This window comes from Ambystoma mexicanum, chromosome 9, assembly GCF_040938575.1.
Source record: "Ambystoma mexicanum isolate Mex_15411 chromosome 9, UKY_AmexF1_1, whole genome shotgun sequence".
NCBI lineage: Eukaryota > Metazoa > Chordata > Amphibia > Caudata > Ambystomatidae > Ambystoma > Ambystoma mexicanum.
This window is the reverse complement of record NC_090931.1, coordinates 664,953,043-664,977,567: the sequence shown is the minus strand read 5'-3', so window position 1 is coordinate 664,977,567 and position 24,525 is coordinate 664,953,043. Positions and strand designations below refer to the sequence as shown.

At 48.9% G+C, this 24,525-nt stretch overlaps 1 protein-coding gene across 1 annotated transcript in view; it reads left to right on the top strand.

The window, feature by feature from the left end:
• Positions 1-6,335, top strand: part of FLACC1 (flagellum associated containing coiled-coil domains 1) — a 356,560-nt gene extending 350,225 nt beyond the window's left edge. Inside the window, exon 15 of the mRNA XM_069615462.1 lies at positions 6,108-6,335. Within this exon, the coding sequence (XP_069471563.1) occupies positions 6,108-6,204 (97 nt within the window). The 3' untranslated portion in view covers positions 6,205-6,335. The remainder of the gene's footprint in view (positions 1-6,107) is intronic.
• The last annotated feature ends 18,190 nt before the right edge of the window (positions 6,336-24,525 follow it).

Sequence of the window (24,525 nt, the reverse complement as noted above, 5' to 3'; positions counted from 1 at the left end):
AGAAGAAGAAGTCCGAGCGGTCTTCTAAGACCTTTGAGGGCGCCCCGGCGACGGGGGTCCAACAGAAGGCCAAGCACCGCAAGTCTGCTGGCACCGGGAGCGCCGAACGGTCAGGCTCTACGGCTGCCAGGCAGGGCGCATCCTCCCCGGCGCCATTAACCACAAGCCAACGCTCTGGCAAGAGGAAGGCCGAGCACCCGGCGAAGCTCCTGGAGAGACCCTGGTCGAGCTTGAAGGCCCCATCGGAGGGGGAGCGAGGCGGTGACCCTCCCCCCAAGGAGAAGGCGGTGAGCACACCTAAGGTGGTGAAAGCCTTGATCCACTCTGCCAAGGCCTCTATCGAGACAGTCGCGGCGGCCCTGGCTCAGCCTGTGGAGGCTACACCAGTGGAGGCGACTTCGGGGCTCAGCCTCCCTGCCACCGCGGAGGGAGTCCTCTTTCAAGCCCATCGACAGGACCCCCGTGAAACCTCCGAGGGAGAAGAAAAAGGGGGGGCAGGAGGTTGTCGTGGATTCGGCCTCAACCTCTGAAGAGGAGCTGATCGAAGTCTTAAGCCACTGCATTGGCGTGGAAGAAGACCAGCCCGTCGGGAGGGATCCCGACGAAGGAGAGGACGAGAACGTCGAGGGTGCCGACGAGGCTCCTGACCGCCCGTCGGAATCCCCTCAACCAGTGCCGCAAGACAACTCGGCAGCCATTTTGTTGGCTATACAGTCCTTATGCTCGGAGATAAGGACAAGATTGCCGTTACCACCAACGGAGGAACCGCTTCCGACGGGGGACCCGGAGCCAGGCCCTTCTGGGAGCCCTCCTCCTAAGAGAAGAAGGATTCATCCTCCACCTCCTTTTCAACCATCGTGCCCTGCTCAGCCCTCCTCCCCGTCCACGACCCGTGGGGATGGTACGGGGACGGACACGGCCGCGACGGGTACAGACGACGAGGTTTACGACGAGGATCTTCCGTCGTCACCTCCTCCCCGCCCGACGAGATTGGATCGTTTCATGCCATGATCGCCAGGGCATCCGAGCTTTTCCAGCTCTGCTCGGAAGAGAAGAAGGAAGGTTTCCTTTATCAACGGCGCGAGACCAAGAGGAAGAAGGTCCTCGCTGTACCTCTACTGGACGATATCTGGGATGAGGGTCTCGCCCTCCTCAAGAACCCATCCACAACGCCTGCGAGAAGAGATCGGTACGAGAAGAAGTACCGGGTCCCGGACGCGGCCCCCTTGTGCCTTCGGGCACAGCCGACCCCGGACTCGGTCGTCTCTGCGGCGGCCAGGAAGAAAGCGGGGGGGGGCTTCGGTCTCTACGTCGACCTCCCCACCCGACGGCGAGGGAAAGAAATTGGACACGATGGGACGCAGAGTCATCTCATCGGCAGCGACGACGATTAAGGCTGCAAACGCCTTAGCCATCGTAGCCCGCTACGACAGGGAGTTGTGGTACAAGATCGCCCCCCCTGCTGGACTTCCTACCGGATGACAAGAGGGCGGAGGCCCTAGAGATCTTGCAGGAAGGAGAAGTGGCGTCGGACCACGCCATTACGATAGCGACGGACATCGCTGGCACTGGATTTCGCCAGTTGGGCAACGGTGTGTGCCTTAGACGGCGTGGATGGCTCAAGGCAACGGACTTCCGGCAGGACGTGCAGACCAGAGTTTTGGACATGCCATTCGACGGGAGCAACCTGTTTGGGAAAACAGTGGACGATTCCCTACAAGCCATCAAGACGGACACGGAGACGGCCCGAGCTCTTGGTGTTCTCCAGCAACGACGGCCGCCCTTTCGGAGTGCCGGAGGCAAGCAGGGTGCCTCCAAAGGTTCCGTCGGCGGGTATTCCACCTACCGTCAAGCAGCCCGTTCGTCGTCACAGGAAGCCTACAGGGGTCGAGGCAAGTTGGGCGGACCTCGCCGTCGTCGCCAGGGAGGACAAGGCGGCAAAGCCTCGTCGAAGCAGGACTGAACCGGCCGTGGGGTCGGGCCCCCACCAAAGCATCCCGGTGGGAGGCCGGCTGGCGAACTTCGTCAGCGTGTGGGAGTCCATCTCCACCGACCTTTGGGTGCTGGACGCCCTGGGCCAGGGTCATGAGCTCGAGTTTCTAAAGAAGTGCCCGCGCGTCCCCCCCGTGGAACATCACGTCCCTCAACTTCTCTTGGAGGTAAAGGCGATGCTCAAGAAAGGCACCATCGAGCTCGTCCCAAAGAGGCTTCGGGGCTCCGGAGTTTACTCAAGATACTTCCTCGTGAAGAAGAAGACAGGAGGATGGCGTCCCATCCTGGACCTACGACGACTGAACAAATTCATCAAGGCACAGAAGTTCCGGATGGTCACCCTCCAGCACGTCCTGGGTCAGCTGGAGGAGGGCGAATTCCTGTCGTCGTCGGATTTGGAGGATGCCTACTTCCATATCCCCATCCTAAAGGGACACCGAAAGTTTCTCAGATTCGTGGTCCAAGGGCGTCACTACCAGTTCAGAGCCCTTCCCTTCGGATTGAGGTCGGCACCCAGGGTGTTCACCAAGTGCCTCGCACCGGTGGCGGCGCGACTGCGCCTGGAGGGGATCCACGTCTACCCCTACCTGGACGACTAGCTCATCCGAGCAAAGACAAAGGAACTCGCCGCGGAGCACACGGCGAAGACCGTCCAATTACTCACGGACCTGGGATTCTCCATAAACTACGCCAAGTCCCACCTGGTGCCCGCTCAAGACGCACTGTTTCTGGGAGCGAAGCTCGGCACAGTGGCGCTTCTGGCCTCTCCGTCGGAGGAAAGGACGAGGGCCATGTTGGGCAAGGTGCAGCGGATGCTGGTTGCGGACGCGGCCAGGGTGAGGTCCATCAAGTCCCTCCTCGGAATGATGTCTTCTTGCATTTATCTCATCCCCCTGTGCAGGCTTCGGATGCGCCCGTTACAGGAGTTCCTGGACGCTCGCTGCATCCAGACGACCCGCAGCTTCGAGGACAGGATCACACTCAACGAGAGCTTTCGACGAGCGATCCAGTGGTGGGGCACCTGCGCGCATCTGACGGCGGGCATGGACTTCCAGACCCCAGGCCACCAGAAGACAGTGACCACGGATGCCTCCCTGGAAGGGTGGGGAGCGCACACCGAAAATCTGCACGCGAGGGGCCTTTGGCTGCCGACGGAGAAGTCCCTCCATATCAACGTCCTGGAACTCCGTGCAGTGTTTTGGGCCCTCAGGTCCTTTCTTCCGTCCCTCAAGGGCAAGGTGGTGAGGATCTTCACCGACAACACCACCACCATGTTCTACATCAGGAAGCAGGGTGGTACCAGATCCCCAGCCCTGTCCAAGGAGGCGCAGGATCTGTGGCATTGGGCCGTCGCCCAAGGGATGTTTCTGGTGCCGTTTCATCTGGCAGGAATAAAAAACACCATCGCCGACTCGCTCAGCAGAGAGCTGCGCTCGTGCCACGAGTGGGAACTATGACAGGATCTAGTGGACCGCCTCTTCCAAGTGCCGGAGGTTCCCCAGCAGGTTTCCCCAGCCAAGGAGCATGGGCGATGCTTTCTCGTTCCCCTGGGAGGGCCTGTTCCTATATGCGTTCCCTCCATTGCCGCTGCTGATCCGGCTCATCAACCAGCTCAAGAGGTCACGGTGCAGGATGATCCTCGTCGCACCTGCGTGGCCGAGGCAGATATGGTTCCCAGACCTTCTGGACTTGTCAGCGTCCCCGTCAATCAAGCTGCCAGTGGACGCGGATCTTCTCTCCAGGGAAGGAGGCGCCATCCTCCATCACGACCCGAAGTCGCTGAACTTGCAGGCCTGGCTCCTGCAGCGTTAGAGTTTGGAGGTTACGACATACCGTCCGACTGCAGAGAGGTTCTTGCAAAGGCCAGGGCGCCCTCAACTCTTAAATGCTACGGACACAAATGGAATAGGTTCTCTGTCTGGTGCCACACACAGAAGATTAACCCTCTATGGATTACGGCTCCTCAAGTACGGCCGTACCTGCTGACGCTGGCCAAGGCTGGACTGGCGCACGCTTCCATCAAGATTCATCTTGCTGCGATCTCCCGATACACCAGAACCATGGGTCAGACGTCTTTGTGGTCTCATCGTCTGGTGAAAGAATTCATGAAGGGACTGTTCAGATCGTTATCGCCGGTGAAGGCCCCGGCCCCGGCGTGGGAGCTCAACGTGGTGCTGACCAAGCTCATGGGACCTCCGTTCGAGCCTCTGCACTCAGCTCCATTGAAGTTCTTGTCGTGGAAAACAGCGTTTCTTGTGGCCATCACCTCCGCACGACGGGTGGGAGAGATCCAGGCCCTTTCCTGAAAGCCCCCGTACTTGACTTTTCACGACACAAGGGTAGTGCTCAGGATGCACCCCTCCTTCATGCCCAAGGTGCCGTCGGACTTCCACCTCAACGAACACTTGGTGTTGCCTGTTTTCTTCCCGTCGCCTTCGTCGCCGGCTGAAAGGACTTTGCACTCGCTGGATGTGGCTAGAGCGCTGAAGTTCGCACGAAGAGTTTTCGGAAGACGTCAGAACTTTTTGTGAACTTTGGACCTGTCAATCAGGTTAAGGCTCTCTCGAAGGCTTCCATTTCCAGATGGCTCTCCGGCTGTATCATGTACTGTCATCGGTTGGCAAACCGACTTCTGCCTGGCCGTCCGAGAGCTCATTCCACCAGAGCGATTGCAGCTACCACGGCGTTCCTATCTGGTGTGCCCTTGCTGGACAACTGCAGGGCTGCTACGTGGAGGTCGACGCACACCTTCACGAAATTCTACTGCGTCGATCGGGATTCCAGGGAGGAGTCCAGGGTCGGCCAAGCAGTGCTGCGCAACCTGTTCGCCTAAGGTGAGCCTGGTGAGGAGGTAAGAATTGCTTAATGTTGAGTTTTGGATGTAATGCTTAATGTTGAGCCTTTACCACCTCCCGTGGTTGTGCATGTGTGTACTGCTATGTATTCTTTTATTCATGAGCATGTGAATCCATGCCAGACCCCATGCTGGAGAAGGAACAAGTTACTTACCTGTAACTGTTGTTCTCCAGCATGGGTCTGGCATGGATTCACATGCGAACCCTCCCGCCTACCCCTCTGCGGCTCTTCACTTGGTCATACTGCCACTTCACGTGCTACCAAATCTGAAGATGGCTGCCAGAGGCGGGGCTTAGGGAGATGGCAGTCATTGGCTGTGGTCAGTATGACGCAGAGATCAGTGATTGGTTACTACTACGAAAGACAGATCAGAAACAAAACTGATACTGATTTTTCTTTACCGAGGATTCCCAGCCTGACGACGGGGAATATTCATGAGCATGTGAATCCATGCCAGACCCATGCTGGAGAACAACAGTTACAGGTAAGTAACTTGTTCCTTACACACTCTCTCCCAGATAGGTGACTCTCCATGCACTGGAATCCGACCAGTTATCAGAGAAGTCCCGGATACACGTTTAGCTTCAAAGGCGTTTTGTAACACTGGACATTTTTCTGTTTTGAAGACATTGTTTTGAGACAGGGGGACATGGTAGGAAATAACAAGGACATCTGATCACCCTAGCCAAAGGGTTGTATACGAATTGTTCGAGTCACAATTGCTCGAATGACAATTGACCTTTTCACAATTGACCGAATTGTGAAGGTCAATTGTTACATATGTGCAGGGGGGAAATCCCCTGCAACCCCCCAACCAACGCAAAACCCCCACCGAAACCCCTTATATATATATATATATATATATATATATATATATATAATCACCAAACTGATATATATATATATATATATATATATATATATATATTCGGTCAATTGTGAAAAGGTCAATTCGGACCCTTGAAATTAGGTCAATTGTTAATTCGAACAATTGTGTTCGAACAATTTGGGTAATACCAGCCAAAGCCCTTGTTGACCTTATTTTTGTGCTGGGTCTAATAATTAATCAATTGGGGCAATCTGAGTAACACCACCAACATGTGTGAAGAATGGTCCTTTCTGACATCATGATGTAGAGGTACCTACACGATTAATGATAAAGGGTGGGCTTAGATCATATGGGCATGACTATAGCTAAGAGGGATGGAAGGGTGACATTCTCTGCTTTCCTATCATTAATGCTACTTCTCATTTCCCAGGCGTAAATTGACTGGGAGGAAAGAAGATTCCTGCAGTGAAAAAATGACAGCGAAACACCAAACGCCTTCTTCAAAGATTGATAAGGAGCCATGCTAGGAGGAGAACAGAATTGCATAGCCTGCAGCCACAGTCACTGCCCATGTGGTGTTTTAAGACTGTTTTCTTACTTTGCACTCGGGAATCATCTGCAATCTATAAGAGGGTGGTAAAAGATTTTTTCACATCAATGCATCTTTGTTATTTTTATTTGGATTGCTGTCTCATGAATCATTCCTTTTCAAACTTTTTGTCTTGTTTTTGGGGGGGTAATTGGGTGCTGTGTACGTGTAGTGTGATTTGAATGACAGACAACCTCATCCATGAAATGCATCATGATGTTTTTCGCCCATGCACTTGGTGGTAGTGAACATCCAGGCAGACAACCCTGTTAATGATGGACATTTGTCACCAGCCCAAACATCCACTACCCTGGAGCAACTCAAAGACAAATGGCCATGACTCTCCCAGTAGTTGAGGAGAGTGAATCTAAAAATGGCAAGAGGCAGAAAAGTATATTGAAAATGTAACTATATTTATTGGCCAGAGCACTTGGGAGTACACTAATGGCAGAGTCTAATTGTTAAAACGGAAGCATTAGTGGTTGTTAAAGGTGTAGCAAAGCAGCTGTGTTTGAGCCCGCAAGCTGGAAAGGGCTGGCGAAGACCACAGGAAGATTGTGGTACAGTTTTGCAGCTCTGTAAGACCTCTTGACCAGCTGATTGTGCCTTAGAGAACTGTTTGAATAGCAGGCGGATCCAGATCCACGGGTGTGGCTTGCCTTGGAAAGACTGACACACTATGGGGAGTATTGGTGTGGACGGCCAGGCTGTCTCCTTATGTTATGAAACATGCCTCTGCGTCTTCCTTTTCAGCTCTGCTGGCTATACCCACCTCTGTTCTAGAACAATGAATCTAGATCTTGTCCCAGTAGTGGAGATGGGAAAGGTGTTGGTTTTCAGCTACAACCGCGTGGATGAAATGTGTGGTATTCTGACTTTGTTTCCCTGCCATATTTCCCATTTATGTGTCAGTGGATGCTACATGGTTCCGATATCAACCGAACATTATGGGAACAAAGGGAGTGTGGGAGAGGTTACAGCCTCAGTGCTATAAATCTGCAACACATAGCAAGCGTACCTCAGGGAGCATGCAAGTGTCCTATCTTATAAAGAACATGATTGGAACCAGCCTCTCATCTGTGATCTTAATAACCAACAACAGGTCAGTCTTAGAATCTTAATAACCAACAACAGGTCAGTCTTAGAAGGGGTTCAGCACAGCAGTTGAGCTAAAGGAAGGACTCTATAATCGTAGCTCCTCTGTGGAGCCAAGAGAAAGTGTTTAGAGAGTCTCAATTGACTTATATAAAAATACTCTGGGGTTATATGTGTCACCATAGCCACATTCCAGCTGTGTCTTTGGGTCCAATCACAATATTGGTACTGTGTAAACAGATTTTATTTACACAAAGGCTGCTATAAACACAGACAGTAATTGATGTGTTCTCCCCCACCTGTGCAGATACTAATACTATCCCAGCCCACAGTCAGCATTACCTGCTCCAACTGAGAACATCTGTGACACATAGCCAGTCTAAAGTGAGGTCTGGAACAGGAAACCCCTCACTTTCTTAGTTCAGACCCCCTACACAAACCTTAACATTTGTAAATCAGCCCTTCACCATAAGGGAAACCTATTACCAGAGCAACAAGGCAAACACATGGAAGTTTGAAGGTGTTGTGGAAATCAGACATGGTACTCAACCGCAGATGATGTTAGTTCATCAATTCTTTAATAGCTGCACTGTGGGTAAACACAGAACAGAAGAACATATAGCTGCCCATGCAATCCCAGTCTCTGTTCCACTGCCAAATCTATCCCCTTTTTTGCACTTTTGATTCCATTGGTTTCCTGCTCCCCCTCAATTATTTCCATCTCCAATGCTATCTAGGTGTGGATGTCCTCCCACCATCTCTGGCTTAATGATGAAAATAGGGAGCTCCTCCTCGTCGGATCACACACCTCGCTCAAGAAACTTTGCACAGCCTACAAATCCTTTACCATTGAGGGTAACTGTTTTCAGGTCTCTAGCAGTGTTAAGACACCGGATGTCTTTTTGGATGCCACACTCTCCCTCACAAGACAGGTTAATGCGATTGCCTCCTGCAGCACACACCTCCAACTAATCAATGCATGTAGACCATTCCTGTCTGCAACAAACTGTGTCACGATCGCCAGAGCGTTGATTGGATCGAGGCTTGATTACTGCAATGCCCTTTTTGCAGGGACTTCCTCTCACAACATCAAAAAACTACAAATCATTCAGAATAATGCTCTTAGAGCGGCACTTAACATTGTTAAGTGTGTACATATCTTGTCAGTGAGAAGAGATGCACACTGGCTTCCCATCAGGGAGTGCATTATCTTCAAGTCACTAGCCATCAAGCACAAGTGTCTTTCCAATTCAACTCCGAAGTACCTTTCGTTAAAATGTTCTTAATCAAAATCATCTAGACCCACTCACTCAGTATATGCCAATCTGTTGAACGTCTCGAGATTCAGAAGAATTAGAGTAAACACCTCAAGACATTGCTATTCACCACTTAAAAGGGACTGCCTTTTTGTCCCATAATCTGTCATGTCTGTAAACATCTATCTTAAACCTGTAAACGGAGCCTTGATGCCTGCGGGTGTAGTGTGCTTAACAAATGCAAAAATAAATAAATACTTCCAGGGTAATTGGAAGAATGAAGGAGGTCAAGGAAAGCAAAGTTCAAAGAAGCCTCATCTCACTAGCTTGCATATTGAATAGTCAGCTGTTTCACTGTGCTGTTTTCTATGATGAATGATGGGGGAAGGAGGGAGAGAATAGCCTGTCAACTGACTACAAATTCAGCAGAGGAAGCATGGGGTATTCAAATCAGCGAAGATGAGAACTTTTGGCCATCATGGAGCAGATAAAAGAGGATTGTGGGGGCCGCATGGACCCCGATTATTTTTTTTTACCTTGCCAATCCCTCTGCTCAATCTATAGATGAGGTGGTAGCAACAGCTCCATGAAAGAGGGGAAAAGGGAAGTCAGAAGGGTGTGATTGGGGCGTCCTTGACTTTCTATACTTGGGCCCTCATTATAAGCTCAGAAGATTTTTGCCAGGATTCCTGCATTCAGTAATTACCTTTACCACATGCATAAAGGTATTTACAGGAACCTTGTCTAATGGTAGGTTTACTGCACTACCTAGGGTGATGCATGTGGAGTTTCATAAATACCATCTGCGCTATTCCTGAAAATCTGCATGTTCAGTTTGAGCACTCAGAAATCCAATGTCTCTGTTGGGGAGATGAAAATGTGTAAGGCAGATCACCTCTACTTTACCATGTATTGTAATGGACAGGGTCATTTTCTTGGCAATTCAAGCTCTTACTCAAAAGGCCATTGCTTCTGCAGTCAGGATATGTCATGGCAGTTTAGTAGTGCTTCTAAGAGTTGCTATAGTATGGATGATAGTTATTGTCTCCCCTTCCATCGGATCACTCTCGACTAAGTGCATTTGGCTGGACAAAAATCAGACCAGCACTTCCACAGTGGAAAATTAAGAGCCAAAGTTTCTGGAAGGGCTGGCGTTCTGCAAGGCTATTCATGATGATATAATACAATAATTCCAGGCGAATCAATGGTCTGATAAATCAAAGGGAATATCATGAGATGCGTTCAAGTTGACTGCCTGGGTATAAGCCAGGGAGGAGGCATTAGGAAGGTACTACGTGATCCGCTTCAGCGCGCGGAAGATGTTATTTAAATGATACATAATTTCACTGCCCCATCAATAATGCAGAAAGCGAATTTGGCTGCTGCACGCAAATGTCACATGGAAGTAGTAGATGAGGTCCAGAATGTTGCTCCTGGTGTACAAATCGACATGTGTCGGTCAGAATTTAGCTTGGCTGGTGGGTGGTCAGGATTCTCAACATACCATCATGTCAATTAAAGACGACCATGGTGAGTTGACAGCATTATTTTAAAAAGTACTTCCAACACCCACAAGCTAGTCGAGAGCAAACATTAGATGTGATTCGTACTGATTAGCGTCCCAAACTAATTGAAGCTCAAAGAGACTCCCTTGAGAGGCCTATTACTCTTCAGGATGTTAAAAGTGCTATCATTTGGTTAAACAGAGACAAGTCTCCTGGACCAAAGGGTCTTCCACTCGAAATATATGCAAAAGTTGACGACATTTTGGCACTCCATTTGCAGGGAGAGGCACTTCTAATTCATCAACTCGTTCCATTTATGAGGGAAGCAATTATAACAGTAAAGGGCAAGCTGGGCAAAAAACCTCTCTCCTGTTCTTCTTATAGGCCTTTCTCGCTACTTAATGTTTGCACTAAAATTGTAAGAAAGATCCTAACAATGAGATTGCTCACCCTATATGTCAGGACTAGTGCATAGTAATCAATCCGGCTTTATTCCAGGCATAAATATGCTATCTAATTTAAGGCAAATGTCTCATGTCATCCTGCAGTCACCAGAAGCCGATGAAGACCTTGCCATGCCATCGCTCAACTCTGAAAAGGCTTTTGACATTGTGGGATCGGATTTCCTCTTCCTAGTACTAGAAGCCATGATCTTCAGCCCACAGTTTTTGGAAACTTGTTTGCCTATTGTATACATACCCACTTGCTAGAATTCATAGAGGAGAATCCTGTCTAAGAGTTGGGGAAGTGAACATGTACAAGGCAGGGTTGGCCACCCCCTCCCTTACATTTTGGTTTGGTAGTGGAGCCCCTTACTACCTGGCCTGAGGTGGAACTTCCCAGGTAAGGTATACAAGTATCTGTGATTGATTGAACATGTATCTATATAAGCAGATGGTATGCTGCTCTGTAGCAAAGACCTTGTGAGGGTGGCAGAGAGATGCTGGAGCTTATTGAGGATTATATCTGCTCTGGACAGAACATGAATTGTACCAAATCATGAATATTTCCCTTGCAAAGGCTTGCAAAACCATATGGGTGATGGAATGACTGACCACTACTCTGCAGGAGTACAGGGATGAATAAACCGCCTACCACAGTGATATTAATCATAAATGTGAAACAGCGTAGCCCAAAATGGTATACCCGCTTTACCTCTTTTGGAAGTGCTGACTGCGGGTAGGCTACATCTTCAGAAGGGCTTTGAACTGATAACAGTTGCAACCCAAGCAGCATCAGTTCAATGGCTCCAAAATAAAGAATGTCCAATTAAGGTTCTGTAAAAATATAGGAACTTTACTGAAGCAATCAATCCAACAATCTAACTATAAAAACCCTACAAAATCATACATGTAAAAGGAAAACTGAGAATGCAGAACTTGGGGTGAAAGGGCACTATGGGGTGATCAGCAAGATTGTTCAGGCAAGGGAATAAGCAACAATTTCAATAGTTGAAGGATATGTCGTTGTAGAAAAAAAGTAATGAAGGGGGATGTAAAAGTCGCTATGGTCCGAAAAAGAGGACCAATGGCACATGGCCTCTTCACAGTATTTTTTGTTTCTTGTCTTTGAGGGCTCAACAGCATTGAGCCAGGCTTCTAAGAGATATATGAGGCAAGGATTTGGTGTCTGGTTGGTGAACCAACGTGCAGTGTGGTCAAAGCAAGAATTGCACATGACACGAAGATGCTTCAGACAGGCAGCCAATGTCTGAGTCAGTGTAGCATAAGGGGTTTCAATTTAGGAATCAGGTTGCAGAGCGGTTTCTTGAATGTAGGGTTGCTGGGAGGCTCAATCCAGATTCAGGGTCTCCGGGGACAAGTCATTATTCCTAAGTGAGTCCTTAGTTCTACACTTCTACTACAGGAAGGTGACTGGCACCTGCAGGGGTCCTTCACCACCAGTGAGCAGGTTTCTGGTCCCAGTGCACAGCTAGCAGAGAGTCCTTAGTCCAACAGCAGTGTCACGCCCACTGTTCCCTGAGGATGGTTAGGAGTCAGAGCCCTCCTCTATCATGGATGCCTTTTGTCTTCCCCTCCCTGGCAGAGGACTTTGGGATAGGCTGTTTCCTCAACAGAGATCCAGTGAAACCTTCTTTTTATCTTGAGTGTCCAAAGATTAATTGATGAAAGAGGATTCCCTCTCCTTATAAAGGGAAAATGTCATAGCAGATTGGTCAAAAGCAAGCCTCCTGTAAGTGGTACAATCCAGGTTGATGTAACAAGTGCCCTTTGCCTTCTGATATTCTACCCTGAGTGCCTTGTCTTGCAGGAAATGGAGGGACAGGATGTGGTAGAGTGCCCTAACAGAAACCAAGATGGCAGAACCCCATCTGCATTCTGGCAACTTTACCTCCATGCCTGTTAACGTGAAAGTGACCCCAGTGGTCAGCACCCTTGTGCGATTGTGGCTTTGTTATGTCAGTACCGATTCCCAGGGGGTCTGCTTGTGAGATTTTCTGTTCTCTTGGAGGAAGGTGTGGCCCTTCGTGCACCAGATTCAAAAGGCAGCAGCCCTTCTGTGTTGTCCCACATGGCAGCAGTGCAGACAGTCAGACAAGGCACCAATGTAAATTAGCCGTGCCATAGCTGGGCCCTGCTCCCAGAGCTGCCACTAGTGTGATAGCAAATTGCTGTGGCTGTATAATTTTGTGCTCTTAGTAGTCACCATGCCCCAACCAGAAATGGCTTATATTTACGTGCCACCAGACCAAGGCATGCAATTATTAAATGTATAAACAGGGGCAACCTCTACATACAGGAACTTTGCTTTCTAGGAGCTATCAGGAAGGTACATGTGACCTTTGAACCTGCCCTGTGCCACTGCAGGGTGGGTGCTGAAGGTACCAGGAGGCTGTCTCAACAAAGGCACATGTTTGCAATATAATTTTGGCCTGGAGCATTTATGAAAGGGGGTGTTTGATTAGCAGACCTCCTTTTCAGAAACCGAATAACCCACATCATTGTATATCCCCCCAAAAACGTTTTAAAGCCAGGGCTTTCACATCCTTGCAGGTGGTAATCCGTCACAGTCTGACAAGTACTTTTCAAAATTACTATTGCTTTGGGCACGCAAAGTCTTAACATATCGTGGCATTAACCACGTGGGGGAGCCTGAGGCATTCTTTGAGGGCAATGTGCAGAGCAGTTGCTACCCTGCATAAATCGCTGGAGTTCTGAATCTCTCTACCACTATCAATGATTGGCAGAGTAGCCTTAAGCAAAATATTAATCGTTCCGTTTGCGTTTGCAGGTCCCCTGTATTTGTGCCGGATCAGGTGTTTAAAAATGGATAAGTTACAAGTGAAATTGGATTGGGCAAATAGCAAGAGCTGGGTGTCTTTACCTATACTTCACAAAGGATACCAGAATGGTGGTATAGGCGGCCTGAACTTTGAGAACTATATTTGGTTGTACAGTTACAAATTGCAACATAATGGTTTGCTGAAACCAAAAAAAGTAACTATATGAGTAGTGAGAGCCCCTCCTTCGATTGGGGCTAATCATGCCCGGAGCACTGCAATAGCATAGGGAAGCATAGTCTAGTATTTGAGTTGGGTTGTAAGGTATGGTCTAAAGCCAATGAAAAGCTGATATTTACTATTCCATTTGCCAGGAAGTTCAAAGACTGCCAGCTGCCTCAATTTGCAAAACTGGAAGAAGCACCTGATGAATGAGTGGATTGTTTGAATTATGCTGATTTATATGCAGGTGACCTCTTCACCCCAATTCGATGACATGTGCAAATAATACGATATAAGCAAAGGGCACTTGTTACAATTTGCATGGCTTACCAGAGCAGCCAGGAAAAGCTGGTTGTATTTTCCCAATAAAACCGCAGTCTCTCACTCTCCATTATGGTGGGTTTGGGAAGAAGAAATCAATTGATGGTAATGCTCTTTAAAGCGCTGTCAAGATTTAGCTCTTCCCTGGTTGAGGGTAAGAGAAATATTCTTTACTTACAATGGGAATACATTTGCTTCCACATCAAGCTGCTATCCAGAACTGCCCAATTCACACAACTACAATTCAATACATTTCAGTCACAAAGACTGTTATGAACAGAGCAGTGGTCCCCGATTGCCATAAGTGTAAAGATTGTTATAAGCGTGTAGGCCAAGTAGTACCTTCTTTCATTTGCCCCATGTTTTAGGAGCTAGTCACTTCAGAATTGGAAAGACTATGTAGGAAATCTGGCCCAAATAGCCCTGAAATGTTCGTAAGGATAAGGATTGACTCACAACAAACAACTAGAGAGGTGAACTTATACATTTATTCATCTGGGCTGCTGTGCCACTGGCAACAGCCTTCCGGTAGTCTGGTCATGGATTGATGGCTTTGGTGGTCCCTTCCTTTGCAGTTTGGTCTTCAAGTTTTGCCCCATGGGTAACAGCTGAGCTTAAAGCATTGAGGAAAGTACAGAGCATCAATGGTGGAGAAGAGGATGTTAGTATGGAGTGGAATGTATTGTTGCATAGTCTACTGTCTACTATTACACCATCCCTCCCACCCGGAAACACTTACCTGACATAATTTCCTCTAGACACAGCCTTGACATATGTATAAGATAAAGTGATTCACTTACCTATTGAAGTCCCTTGTTGATGTTTGCAACTGGCACCTAACGAGTGAGCTTAAAACATTGTTATCTCTAAAGTATTACCCTCTGAAATTGAGTGGTTAGTTTAGCAGGTTTTTATGCCTGTCTGATATCGATACAACTCTCGCATGCATTACAATGGTCCTTGAATGAGCACAACTTCTGTTCATGGGTCGGAATTGTCATGCTTTCAGGCAAATCTGAGTCCATCCACTCTCCTTTAAATATCTGAACTTGATTTAATGCCAGAAATGTGTTGCCTATCTTGTAATGATCAAATACTTGGCCTATTCTTCAGATTGTGCTCATTTTTTTAATTTTAATATAGCCAAGTACTTGAAATGTAAGCTGCATCTTTCACCGCTGTGTTTGATATTTAATACAGAATTTGGACAAATTAAATCCTATTCAACCTGGAGTACTACTTCATCTGGTCGTTATCATCTTTATTGACATACATGCATGTAGTAAAATGGTTTGACAAAAGAAACCTGAAATTGTCTTTTTCTCGGAGGCCAACTAACTGAAAATGGGAGTCATTTTGGACTACTTCCTATACAATCGAGAATGTCACTTAGAATTTACCAGGGATCTCGGAGGATAAGCGCTCATGCTCAGGAAAACCATCACCTTCCCAAGCCTTAACACCATACACAGATAATCAGGGAGTGAACAAAGTAGGTACACAACACCAGAGAAGGATTTGAAGTGTAACAAGAGTTTTATAAAAGAACATGTATGCTGGTGAGCACAGAAGTGAAGAATGTAAGGGTCTATTGGTGCTCTCCTGAAGGGATGCTTTAGTTCAAGGGGTAACGTTTCAGACCTTCTCCGTTTCCTTCCCAAACAGGCCAAAAGGAACTTAAACTGAATAAAGTAGTCTCTCTCAGTTGTAGACTAAAAGCAAAAGGCCACTGTATCCAAAGGCGATGGTACACAAAAGAAAGGAAAAGTCAGACACAGTTCATGAGTTGGGTTGTTACTGGGCCTAATCCATAGTCTTCTCTATTGCCTTGCTCTTTGGGCTGTGGGTTTCCAGGATTCCTAAATCTTCTTCCTCTCTGTCCGGGGTGCAGGCTATCTCTGCTTGGTAGTTGGTAGTAGCAGTTTGAGGTTTCATTGGATCTTTCTCTGGATAGCGTTGCTCTCCCAAGGTCTGGGGAGTAGGCTCAGTGGTGCAGTTCATGCCTCACCACCTCCCTGCTCTGCGGTCCAGGTCCCCAGGAAACCCAACTTCTCATGGTCTCCATCATAAGCTCCCTGCCCCTCCCTCAGTGAGGCTGCACCATTGTGTACCTCTTGCCACCACTAAAATCTGCTCTGGGCCGACCCAGTCCACTGTAACCTCCCTGCTATGTGTCTCTGTCTGTCTCTCCAGCACCTTCTTAGGTCGAATGGAGCTACCTCCCACTATAGCTTTCTTCCATCCTCCTTCCTGCCGGGTTGTAGCTCTATGTTCTTCCCACCCTCTCCCTCACCAGGTGACTCTCCTCCTTTCACCCACCCCTTAGGGTCTCTGTCTTCAACCTCCACAATACTCTTCCTCCAACTTTCTCCTGTAGATGTCATCACCTCCTCCCCCAGTCACAATACTCACCTCATCCAATCTCCAACTGTCTCCTCCAGATGGGATGACGTTATATTCTAATCTCCACAGTGCTCTCCCCTTTAAACCACCAACTCTCTCCCACCTCTGCTCTCAAACATTCTCGTGCTTACCAACCTCCACTAAATACCTTCTTCCAGCTTCTTCTCAAGCTCCCCACACTGAACTGGCTGCGTTTTATAAGCTCATCTCCACTCTCCCATGAGGTGCTTAGAACATTGGTTGCACCTGGGTTGTGTGGACTGAGCTGGTCTGTGAGTAAGTAATGTTTATAGTGTTAGGGTGGCCTAAGATTACATTAAGGTCTTCCGCCAGCTTGGATTTTAGAGTTGCTCTGGACATTTTGTGTGATCCCATTCCTTCCCCCTAGGACATATGTCTTCATTTGCTGCTTCACCCTGAGTACATCTGGCTTCTTAGCCTGTGAATTACAAGTCCGAAAACCCTCTGGTAACCCAGTGAATGTGCCTGGTTACAGTTTTGTAACTCCTGTTACATTCACAGGGCCAGGATAATGGGCTTTGCTTCCTTTTCTTCTCTCATGTAGGACGCAAGCCAGTAGTTTTTCTGTGTCTGTTGGCAAGCTTGTATTCATGGGGCTTCCCTGGACTGAGTGTGTATAACTCACAGTATCGAAGGTTTCCTGTGGCATCAGTGCCGAAGGGAGAAATGTATTTCTTTGCTCGTGCAAATGTAGGAACTTGGCTGCCTTAAAGGAAAAGGCTCAATTTCCTATGCTGCGTTTTTGGGACTGGCCAGGAAGCACACTTTTATGGAGAATGGTATCGTTTAGCATCTATCTCTCCTCCTTTTCACCTTGGTGGCTGCTTGTCTCTGCGGGGATAGTGAGGACGTGACTGCTCCTGTGACAGTACCTTGGTAGTCATGGGTATCTGTAGTGGTGGCAGGAGTATACATGTTCCTGTGACTGCCCTCTGTCTTATTGCAGGGTCCTATTTGGGGTGGACTGGGGATCCCCAATAAACCTCCTGGGGGAGCAGAACCACTTGCCCGGGGTGGCCCGTGGCCCTTTGACCACCCCAATGTCGCCCCCCATGTTTAGGCAGGTGTTTTTGCCAAGGGTTACCTAACGTTGACATGACAGAAAGTCTTTCAATTTGCTACAATTGTCTCTCCCCCCTACTTTACAGAGGTGGTAAATGTGGTGGTAAATAGATCGGAGGACACCTTTCTGATCAGAAGGTATTTCAATGATGTAATGGAGTAAAAGCTGGACAGATAATTACGGAACACATTTCCTGAAATTGATGTGGAAGTTATTCTTATTGCACAGGCACCAAGACTGATGGATTTATAGAGAGGCTCACTCTTGGATTTTCTAGATTTGATTACTTCCTAGCTCCAAACATAGGGGTATATAGGAAGACAAAGATCCTGTACTTTGCAAGGGGATTTTTGACCATTTACAATTGCTCAACAATTGCTGAGCAACACACTCGCACAACAGGTGATATGGAGGTTGAACTCCCCCTACCTACAAGACCATCTGATCACTGACCATCTAGAGACCTAAGCAGATGAATGCTTTGCGCTGAATAGGCCTTCAGTGCAGAGTAAAGACATGATCTGGGAAGCCTACAAGTAAATAGAGGCAAGTTCATCAGCTATATTAATTCAAAGAAACATACTACGTGGGAAGAAATAAAGCTGGAGGACTACATGATAAACCTAGAAAATGAATATTTAACTAGTGAAGCACCAGTGTCAGGGACTTGAGGGGGGGGTCCAGCACCCCAAAGCTGAAGATGGAACAGAATAAAAGGCGGAAGGAAAAGAGTCCTGCAAACACAAAGGATAGGCTATAAGTATAGATTAGCAACAATAGCAGTGAACAGAAAAGGGGAGGAAGTCCAAGTTAGACAAACACGTTTGGTTCCCACCTATGGTGTACACAGAATATCCACGGGGTCATGAGGGAATCTATCCTTCTGAGCAGGTTGCTACTATAGTGTCTCACTTTGAATGCTCATAGAAAGAAGCAACAGGGGTAAACTTTTGTGTCTGGACCTAAAGGCATGAACAGCAAAAGAACACTCACAAGACTGAAGCCTATACGGGTACAGCAGAAGCAGAACAGTGACTGCCTACGGAAACAGGATCAGCACACTTACTAAATATGGCACATGGGACAATATTGAGGTGTCATAAAGGCAAGGGACAGTGATTGTCTACTGCAAAAACGAGCAGCCAAACTCTGGACAAAGAAATTACACACGCACAAGTGAGGACAGTAACAGAAACTTTCACAGAAATGCTGGGACAGAACACAGGGATGCACGGCACAGTGCACTAAGACCGGGGTACAGAAACGAACTGAAGCAGGACCAGTAAACAGGAGCAATAGATAACAGCGGAAAACCATAGTTCAAAGCAAGAGAGGCAGAGCGGGAACTCAATGCAAGAAAAATTTGCTCCTGCAGGTATCTTTTTAAATACTGACACCCCCTGTGCTGATGTAGGCTTGTTAGCACCAACTGGAGCTCCACATCTGAAGGTATCCTGCCTCCTCCCTCTCTACACCTGGTAAATTGAAAGCACTACTGCTCTATAAGGCTTCGGAGGGTTGCAGTTCTCAGACTGCTGCATAGAAATATCCAGGTTTCAAGAACAATGTGTAATCAAAAAATAACATCAAGATAAAATCACTGTTGTCACGATCCCCATAAAGTGATCAAATGCAAAGGCATACATACATACATACATGTAATCATTAGAAGGTTAAATGCATAAACTGTAAAGAGAAGATTTGAGCCTAGATTGGGTGTCTTTTTAGCCAGGCCCAGTGGATGTCTTTGGCCACAAAAAACACATTATCCATCTCGGAGGTGCTTTTACAAAGTTTGATTGCCTCCGATAAGGTGTGGATCTTATGTAATAAAAACAGAAGTTTAAGATACATAACTCTTAGGGATTTCAGCCTTTCGCATAAGTACATAAAATGGAAGATATCTTCTTTGCACGCACCACATAATGGACAAATTGCACCCATGGACTGCTTCCAATGGCTAGTGTAATCGCGGACCTTTAAGCTGCCAGTTCGATATTCAATATAAAAAGTGCCCTTGCATAATTTGTGGGTAATTATGACCAGGTATGGTTCGTAGCCGAATGAATCCTTAGAAGACAAGAAGCCCATACCACAGCATAGAGGAAAACATGCACTTAGCACCAACCTTGCCCTGAAGTCGACCCATGCTTTTTTCACCCTGGGAAGGCTACTTTTGAAATGAAATTTGGGTGGTACGATAACAAGCAAGGACCAATGCTATTCAAAGATTTTTTGGGGGTGTGGCCCAGAGCGCCGACGATGCAGACGCTCTTCTAATGGCCTCCGTGGGATGCCCACTGTTTCCAGACTTAAATGCGGCTGTAGCTCTCGGCCGCACGACGAAAACCTGTGGTGATGCATAACACCTAGGGGCATCTGCCAACCAACTTTCATGCGCCTCTGACCTGGTTGGAGCAAGAGTCAGGTGAGTTTCCCTCCCGCGGCCCCTCTGCCCGCCATCCCGAGGGTTTCAAGGTGGCGGTCGGGACCGCAGCGTCGGAGAACATTCGGAAAGGGAGAGAGGTGAGGAGAGGTGGCCGCCTGTTTTGAGCCCCTCGGGGGCAACCTGCTGTCGGGGGCTTCCCATCCTCAGCTGCGGACACCCATACTGATGGACTGCTCTGCACCCTTACCTGGGGGAAGTGCCACGGAGCTCCTCTGCTCCGCCCGCTGAGCTCTGCCCTCGCTTGCGGAGTTCCCGCCCGCACCACAGGAGCGGGGGGCCCGCCTGCATGGGGACGCGCCTGCCGGCGCAAGAAGGAAGAAGTGGAACCAAGGCCGGTGCGGGGAGGCCTGACCCCGGCGCCCCCCCCATCCAAGCATTCTTCCGCTCTTACGGAGATCCTGGCTGGCCTTTGCCGTGTCCCTGCGGAGGACACAGATGCGACCTGTAGCAGTTGGGCTGCCGACGACTTCTTCCACACGTGAGGCCGTTCCTGACTCCTGCAGGGGGGCGCTGAGGTGGGCACCCTCTGCCTCTGGCCTTCTCTCAGTGGGCGAAACGGTGGGAGCCGGTGCTGCGCCTGGGCCTGGTCCCTCCGCGAGTGACGCAGCTGGCCTCCCCCTCTGTCCCCCACATCCATCTGGGGACTTCACAACTTAAGTCCTCGTAGTCTTGCCAATCCTGGTGGCCCGTGGGACCCCCTTGGCAACCAAACCTGACGGGGGGAGAACTGGAGGCTGCGCTGGAGTGGGGGCGAGGAAAGCCCCCCTCCCACCCTTATTCAACGATCTCAACATAAGCTCTGCTTCAAGGATGGCCCGGTGAGCTCCTCGCCCCATGGTGTGACGCAGCCAGAATCCCATCAAGGGACCCTACTCCTCCCCAATGGGACTCCTAGCCTGAGACAAGAAGTGGTAAGCCCCAGCTGGCATTCATATCGCTCCCCAGCTTACCTACGCAGCTCCTCTGTCCCCTCTCTCTGAACATTTCCTGGGGCGCCCCTGCCCACATCTTGACCTCTCTTCTGTACCCCTGCAGGCCCGAAAAGATCCTCTTACTGATGCCTATCTCTTGGGGGAACGGAGAACCCTCTTTCACAAGTAACCTCAGCATTCACACCGGCATGATGCCTCCAACCATTTCTGTGCAGCCCCAAATTATCCTACCAGTGACTGAGGGGTCGATTTGCTCACATCTTTTCCTCCAAGGGGTGCAGATCCCTCCCTCTGCCCACGAACGACACGATGGTCAAACAAAGTCCGGCAAGACCCAGACATCGTGGCAATGTTAATGTTGTCCGATAAACCGAAGAAACAGGACCCCTTCTCTGCAGGGATCTCTAGATAACAAGGGGGTCTCTTTGCGACTAAGGACGACATCTGAGCATTCATGGCCGACATCAAATCTGAATTCAGATCCTGCATGGTTGAACTTACCACTAAACTAGAAAGCACCAACCAAAGGGTGACAGAGGCTGAACAAAGGCTGGGAGAAGTCGAAGATCGGACCCAAGATCATACATCCACCCTGATGGAAGTGCAACGCTCAATCAGACTCCTCCAAGACAATTGCGAAATCTTGGAATTCAAACAGGAAGACTTGGAAAATAGGGCCCGACGTAATAATCTCCCAATTCGAGGAATCCCAGCCTCAGTCCCAGACAAAAACCTGGCAGAGTATGTGGGTGAATTTTTTCAATCCCTCCTTCCACAACTAGAGAAGCCACAACCCCTCCTAGACCGCACCCATAGGTTGCGCCCTCGCCGCGGGGTGGAATCAGACGCTCCACCGGACGTTATCACCAGGGTACATTTCTTCACTACAAAGAAAGCCATCTCAGCAATTGGCCACACCAGAGACGAAATTACCTTTCAGGGCTCTTCGCTTCAGATCTATCAAGACCTATCTCTCCTCCCTCCGTCCGCCAACTATCTTCCTTCAGGAGCAACAAGTACGCTACAGATGGCTCTTCCCCACGGCCCTACAGTTCTCCTACAAGGGCACCCTGAGGAGGATCAGCCACCTGGAGGACGCCGAGAAGATTATGCACCCAGACTCACCTAAATGCCTGTCGCCCCAAAACCACAGAAACCATCACTGACTCGGACCTCACAGCCTCCCCAAAAACTAAGCAAAATTCATGGTCAAAGGTCCCGAGGTATAGGAGGAAAAAATGATCGGACACAGAGACGCAACAGATTTACCAAAATGTCGAAGCTCCGAGCACCCGGAACCCAGTACGTGGCCCTTGGGATGCTGGGCTCGGCTTTTACCCGGCCTAGACTGGCTCGCCTCATTTACTTTTCCGGAACAACTCCTCTGTTTCCCCGAGGGAGTTTCGCCACCTACGTAAACACAGATGAACCCGGACAGCCGGAGCAGCGGGCCCCACCCCACGTCCCGTGCCCATTTCAAAGGCACAATCCACCTATGAGTCCTTGGAATGATCCACTAAGCTTGTTCTTAGATATAGCCATGTTGGCTGAAAACTGTTATCTGGCCCTGTTGGCCAGGGGGGGTGCCGGTTCTACAAAAGGCCCCCCCCTCAGTTAAACCTTAGCCCTCCCGTTGGAGGTCCGAGCAAAAACTTCAGAGGCAGGTTAATGAGTGGCTGCAGACCCTATGGCATGCTGACTGACCCATCCACATCCCCCCCCCCCCCCGAGCCCATCATCAACGTCACATCCTATCCCAGATCACCAAACCCTGAGGTTTGTCTCCCTAAATGTTAAAGGACTAAACTCTCCTGCCAAACGCAAATCAATTCTGCAAAAACTCCAAGATGATAATGCGGCAATGGCCATGCTTCAGGTGGCACAGCGATCCTCTTCAGGAGAGGGTTAAACCTCCAGATATTGGACACCATACTTTGCCCGGATGGCCGATTTACAGTTGTAAAGTGCCTACTGCTGGGACAGCTGTACTCCTTCGTTTCAGTTTACGCCCACGCCCAAGCTGCCTTCTCTGAGTCTTTAAGCTCCACGCTCTCCCCCTTCCTAGAGGGCCAGATAGTAATCGGAGGCAACTTTAATGGAGTTCCGGATCCCACAAAGGATAAAAATCGCATCCACCCTCCTCTGCGGACTTCGCTTCAGTGCTGGCACTCTTACAGACAGCTATTCAGGACCTTTACGGTGGTGGACTCATGGAGGATACTTCATCCCTTGGAAAGAGATTTCTCCTTTTACTCCTATGTTCATAGGACATTTTCTAGAATAGTCCTCCTCCTGGTATCCCCGCAAATACTCACATTCGCCAATGACGTTACCATAGGCCCAAGGATCCTGTCTGACCTTAGAAATTCGAGTACACAAGCCATCCCCAACCGTGCAACGCAGATGGACGCTGCACGACCCAATACTTAATGAGATGCCGCTTAGGGACTCAATAGCGACCGCAATTAAGAACTTCTTTAAGGAAAACCCCAGCGAAGACACCTCCCCGCGAACAATTGGGACGCTATGAAAGTGCTAATACGTGGGGAGCTGATCGCTCAGGGAGTGGCCTTCCATAAGAAAAGGCGACAAACCCGCCTGATCCTTGAGGAGGACCTCCGGAAAGCAGAGAAGGCCCATGAGGAAAAAGGTTGGTCCCCAAAAACACAACAAGCTATTCACATGGCACAAAAAAAGGTTGAGGCCCACTACGCGGAACTCACTGCACATCAACTGGCGAAGGCTAAGCAATTTTATTATGCTAAGAATAATAAGGCAAACAAACTATTGGTGGCCAAACTCGCTAAAGCGAAAAGAAACAATGCAATCATTGGTTTGCGGGACTCGCAAGGCAGAATACAATATGCCGATCAGGACAAACAACGCCTGGCAGCAGACCACCTGACACAGGTGATGACTGGCCCAATACGAGATTTGGAGGAACAGAAGGAATATCTACAGAAAGCCGCTCTTCCCCGACTGAAAGACCTATCTTGAGACACCCTGGACGCTCCAATCTCAATGAGGAGGTAGACGAGGCGATAAAATCTCTCAAATCCTGAGCACCTGGTCCTGATGGCTACTCAATCAGATTCTATAAGATCTTCAAGCCCCAGCTACTCGCACCATTGGTACAATTATTCAATTCTTTCAGAACCACAGGAGTCATAACCTCCTCCATGCAAGAATCAATCACAGTCCTGCTACCTAAGCCCGGAGGCGATCCGAGAAACCCTGCCTCCTATAGACCGATTGCCTTGCTCAACATCGATGCTAACATCTACTCTAAGATCCTAGCGACACGCCTATCCCATATTTTGCTGGGCATAATTAATCCCGATCAGAACGGATTCCTCAAGTATCGATCCACGGCCGACAACATTCGCAGAGCCCTTGACCTAGTAGATCTGGCTTCCCGGGACTCCCAAGGACTAGCACTCGTGGCGCTTGATGCGACCAAAGCATTTGATAAGGTGGACTGGACTTTCATGAGGCTTACCCTAGAGGCATTTGGGTTTTGGCCGGAATTTCGCACCATGGTCTTGGCTAACTATAAATCGCCCAAAACCCTTCTTAGAATCAATGGCACCTGCTCCACCCCCATCGCCTTGACTTGTGGAACCAGGCAGGGATGTTGTAACACTCACCTGGTATCCACGGGGACGTCACTCAGCCTGTTCTGACCTCTTACGACCTCAAACCCTTCCCTGGAGGCTATTCGACTGGAGACTGGGCCTGAAACACAAGATTG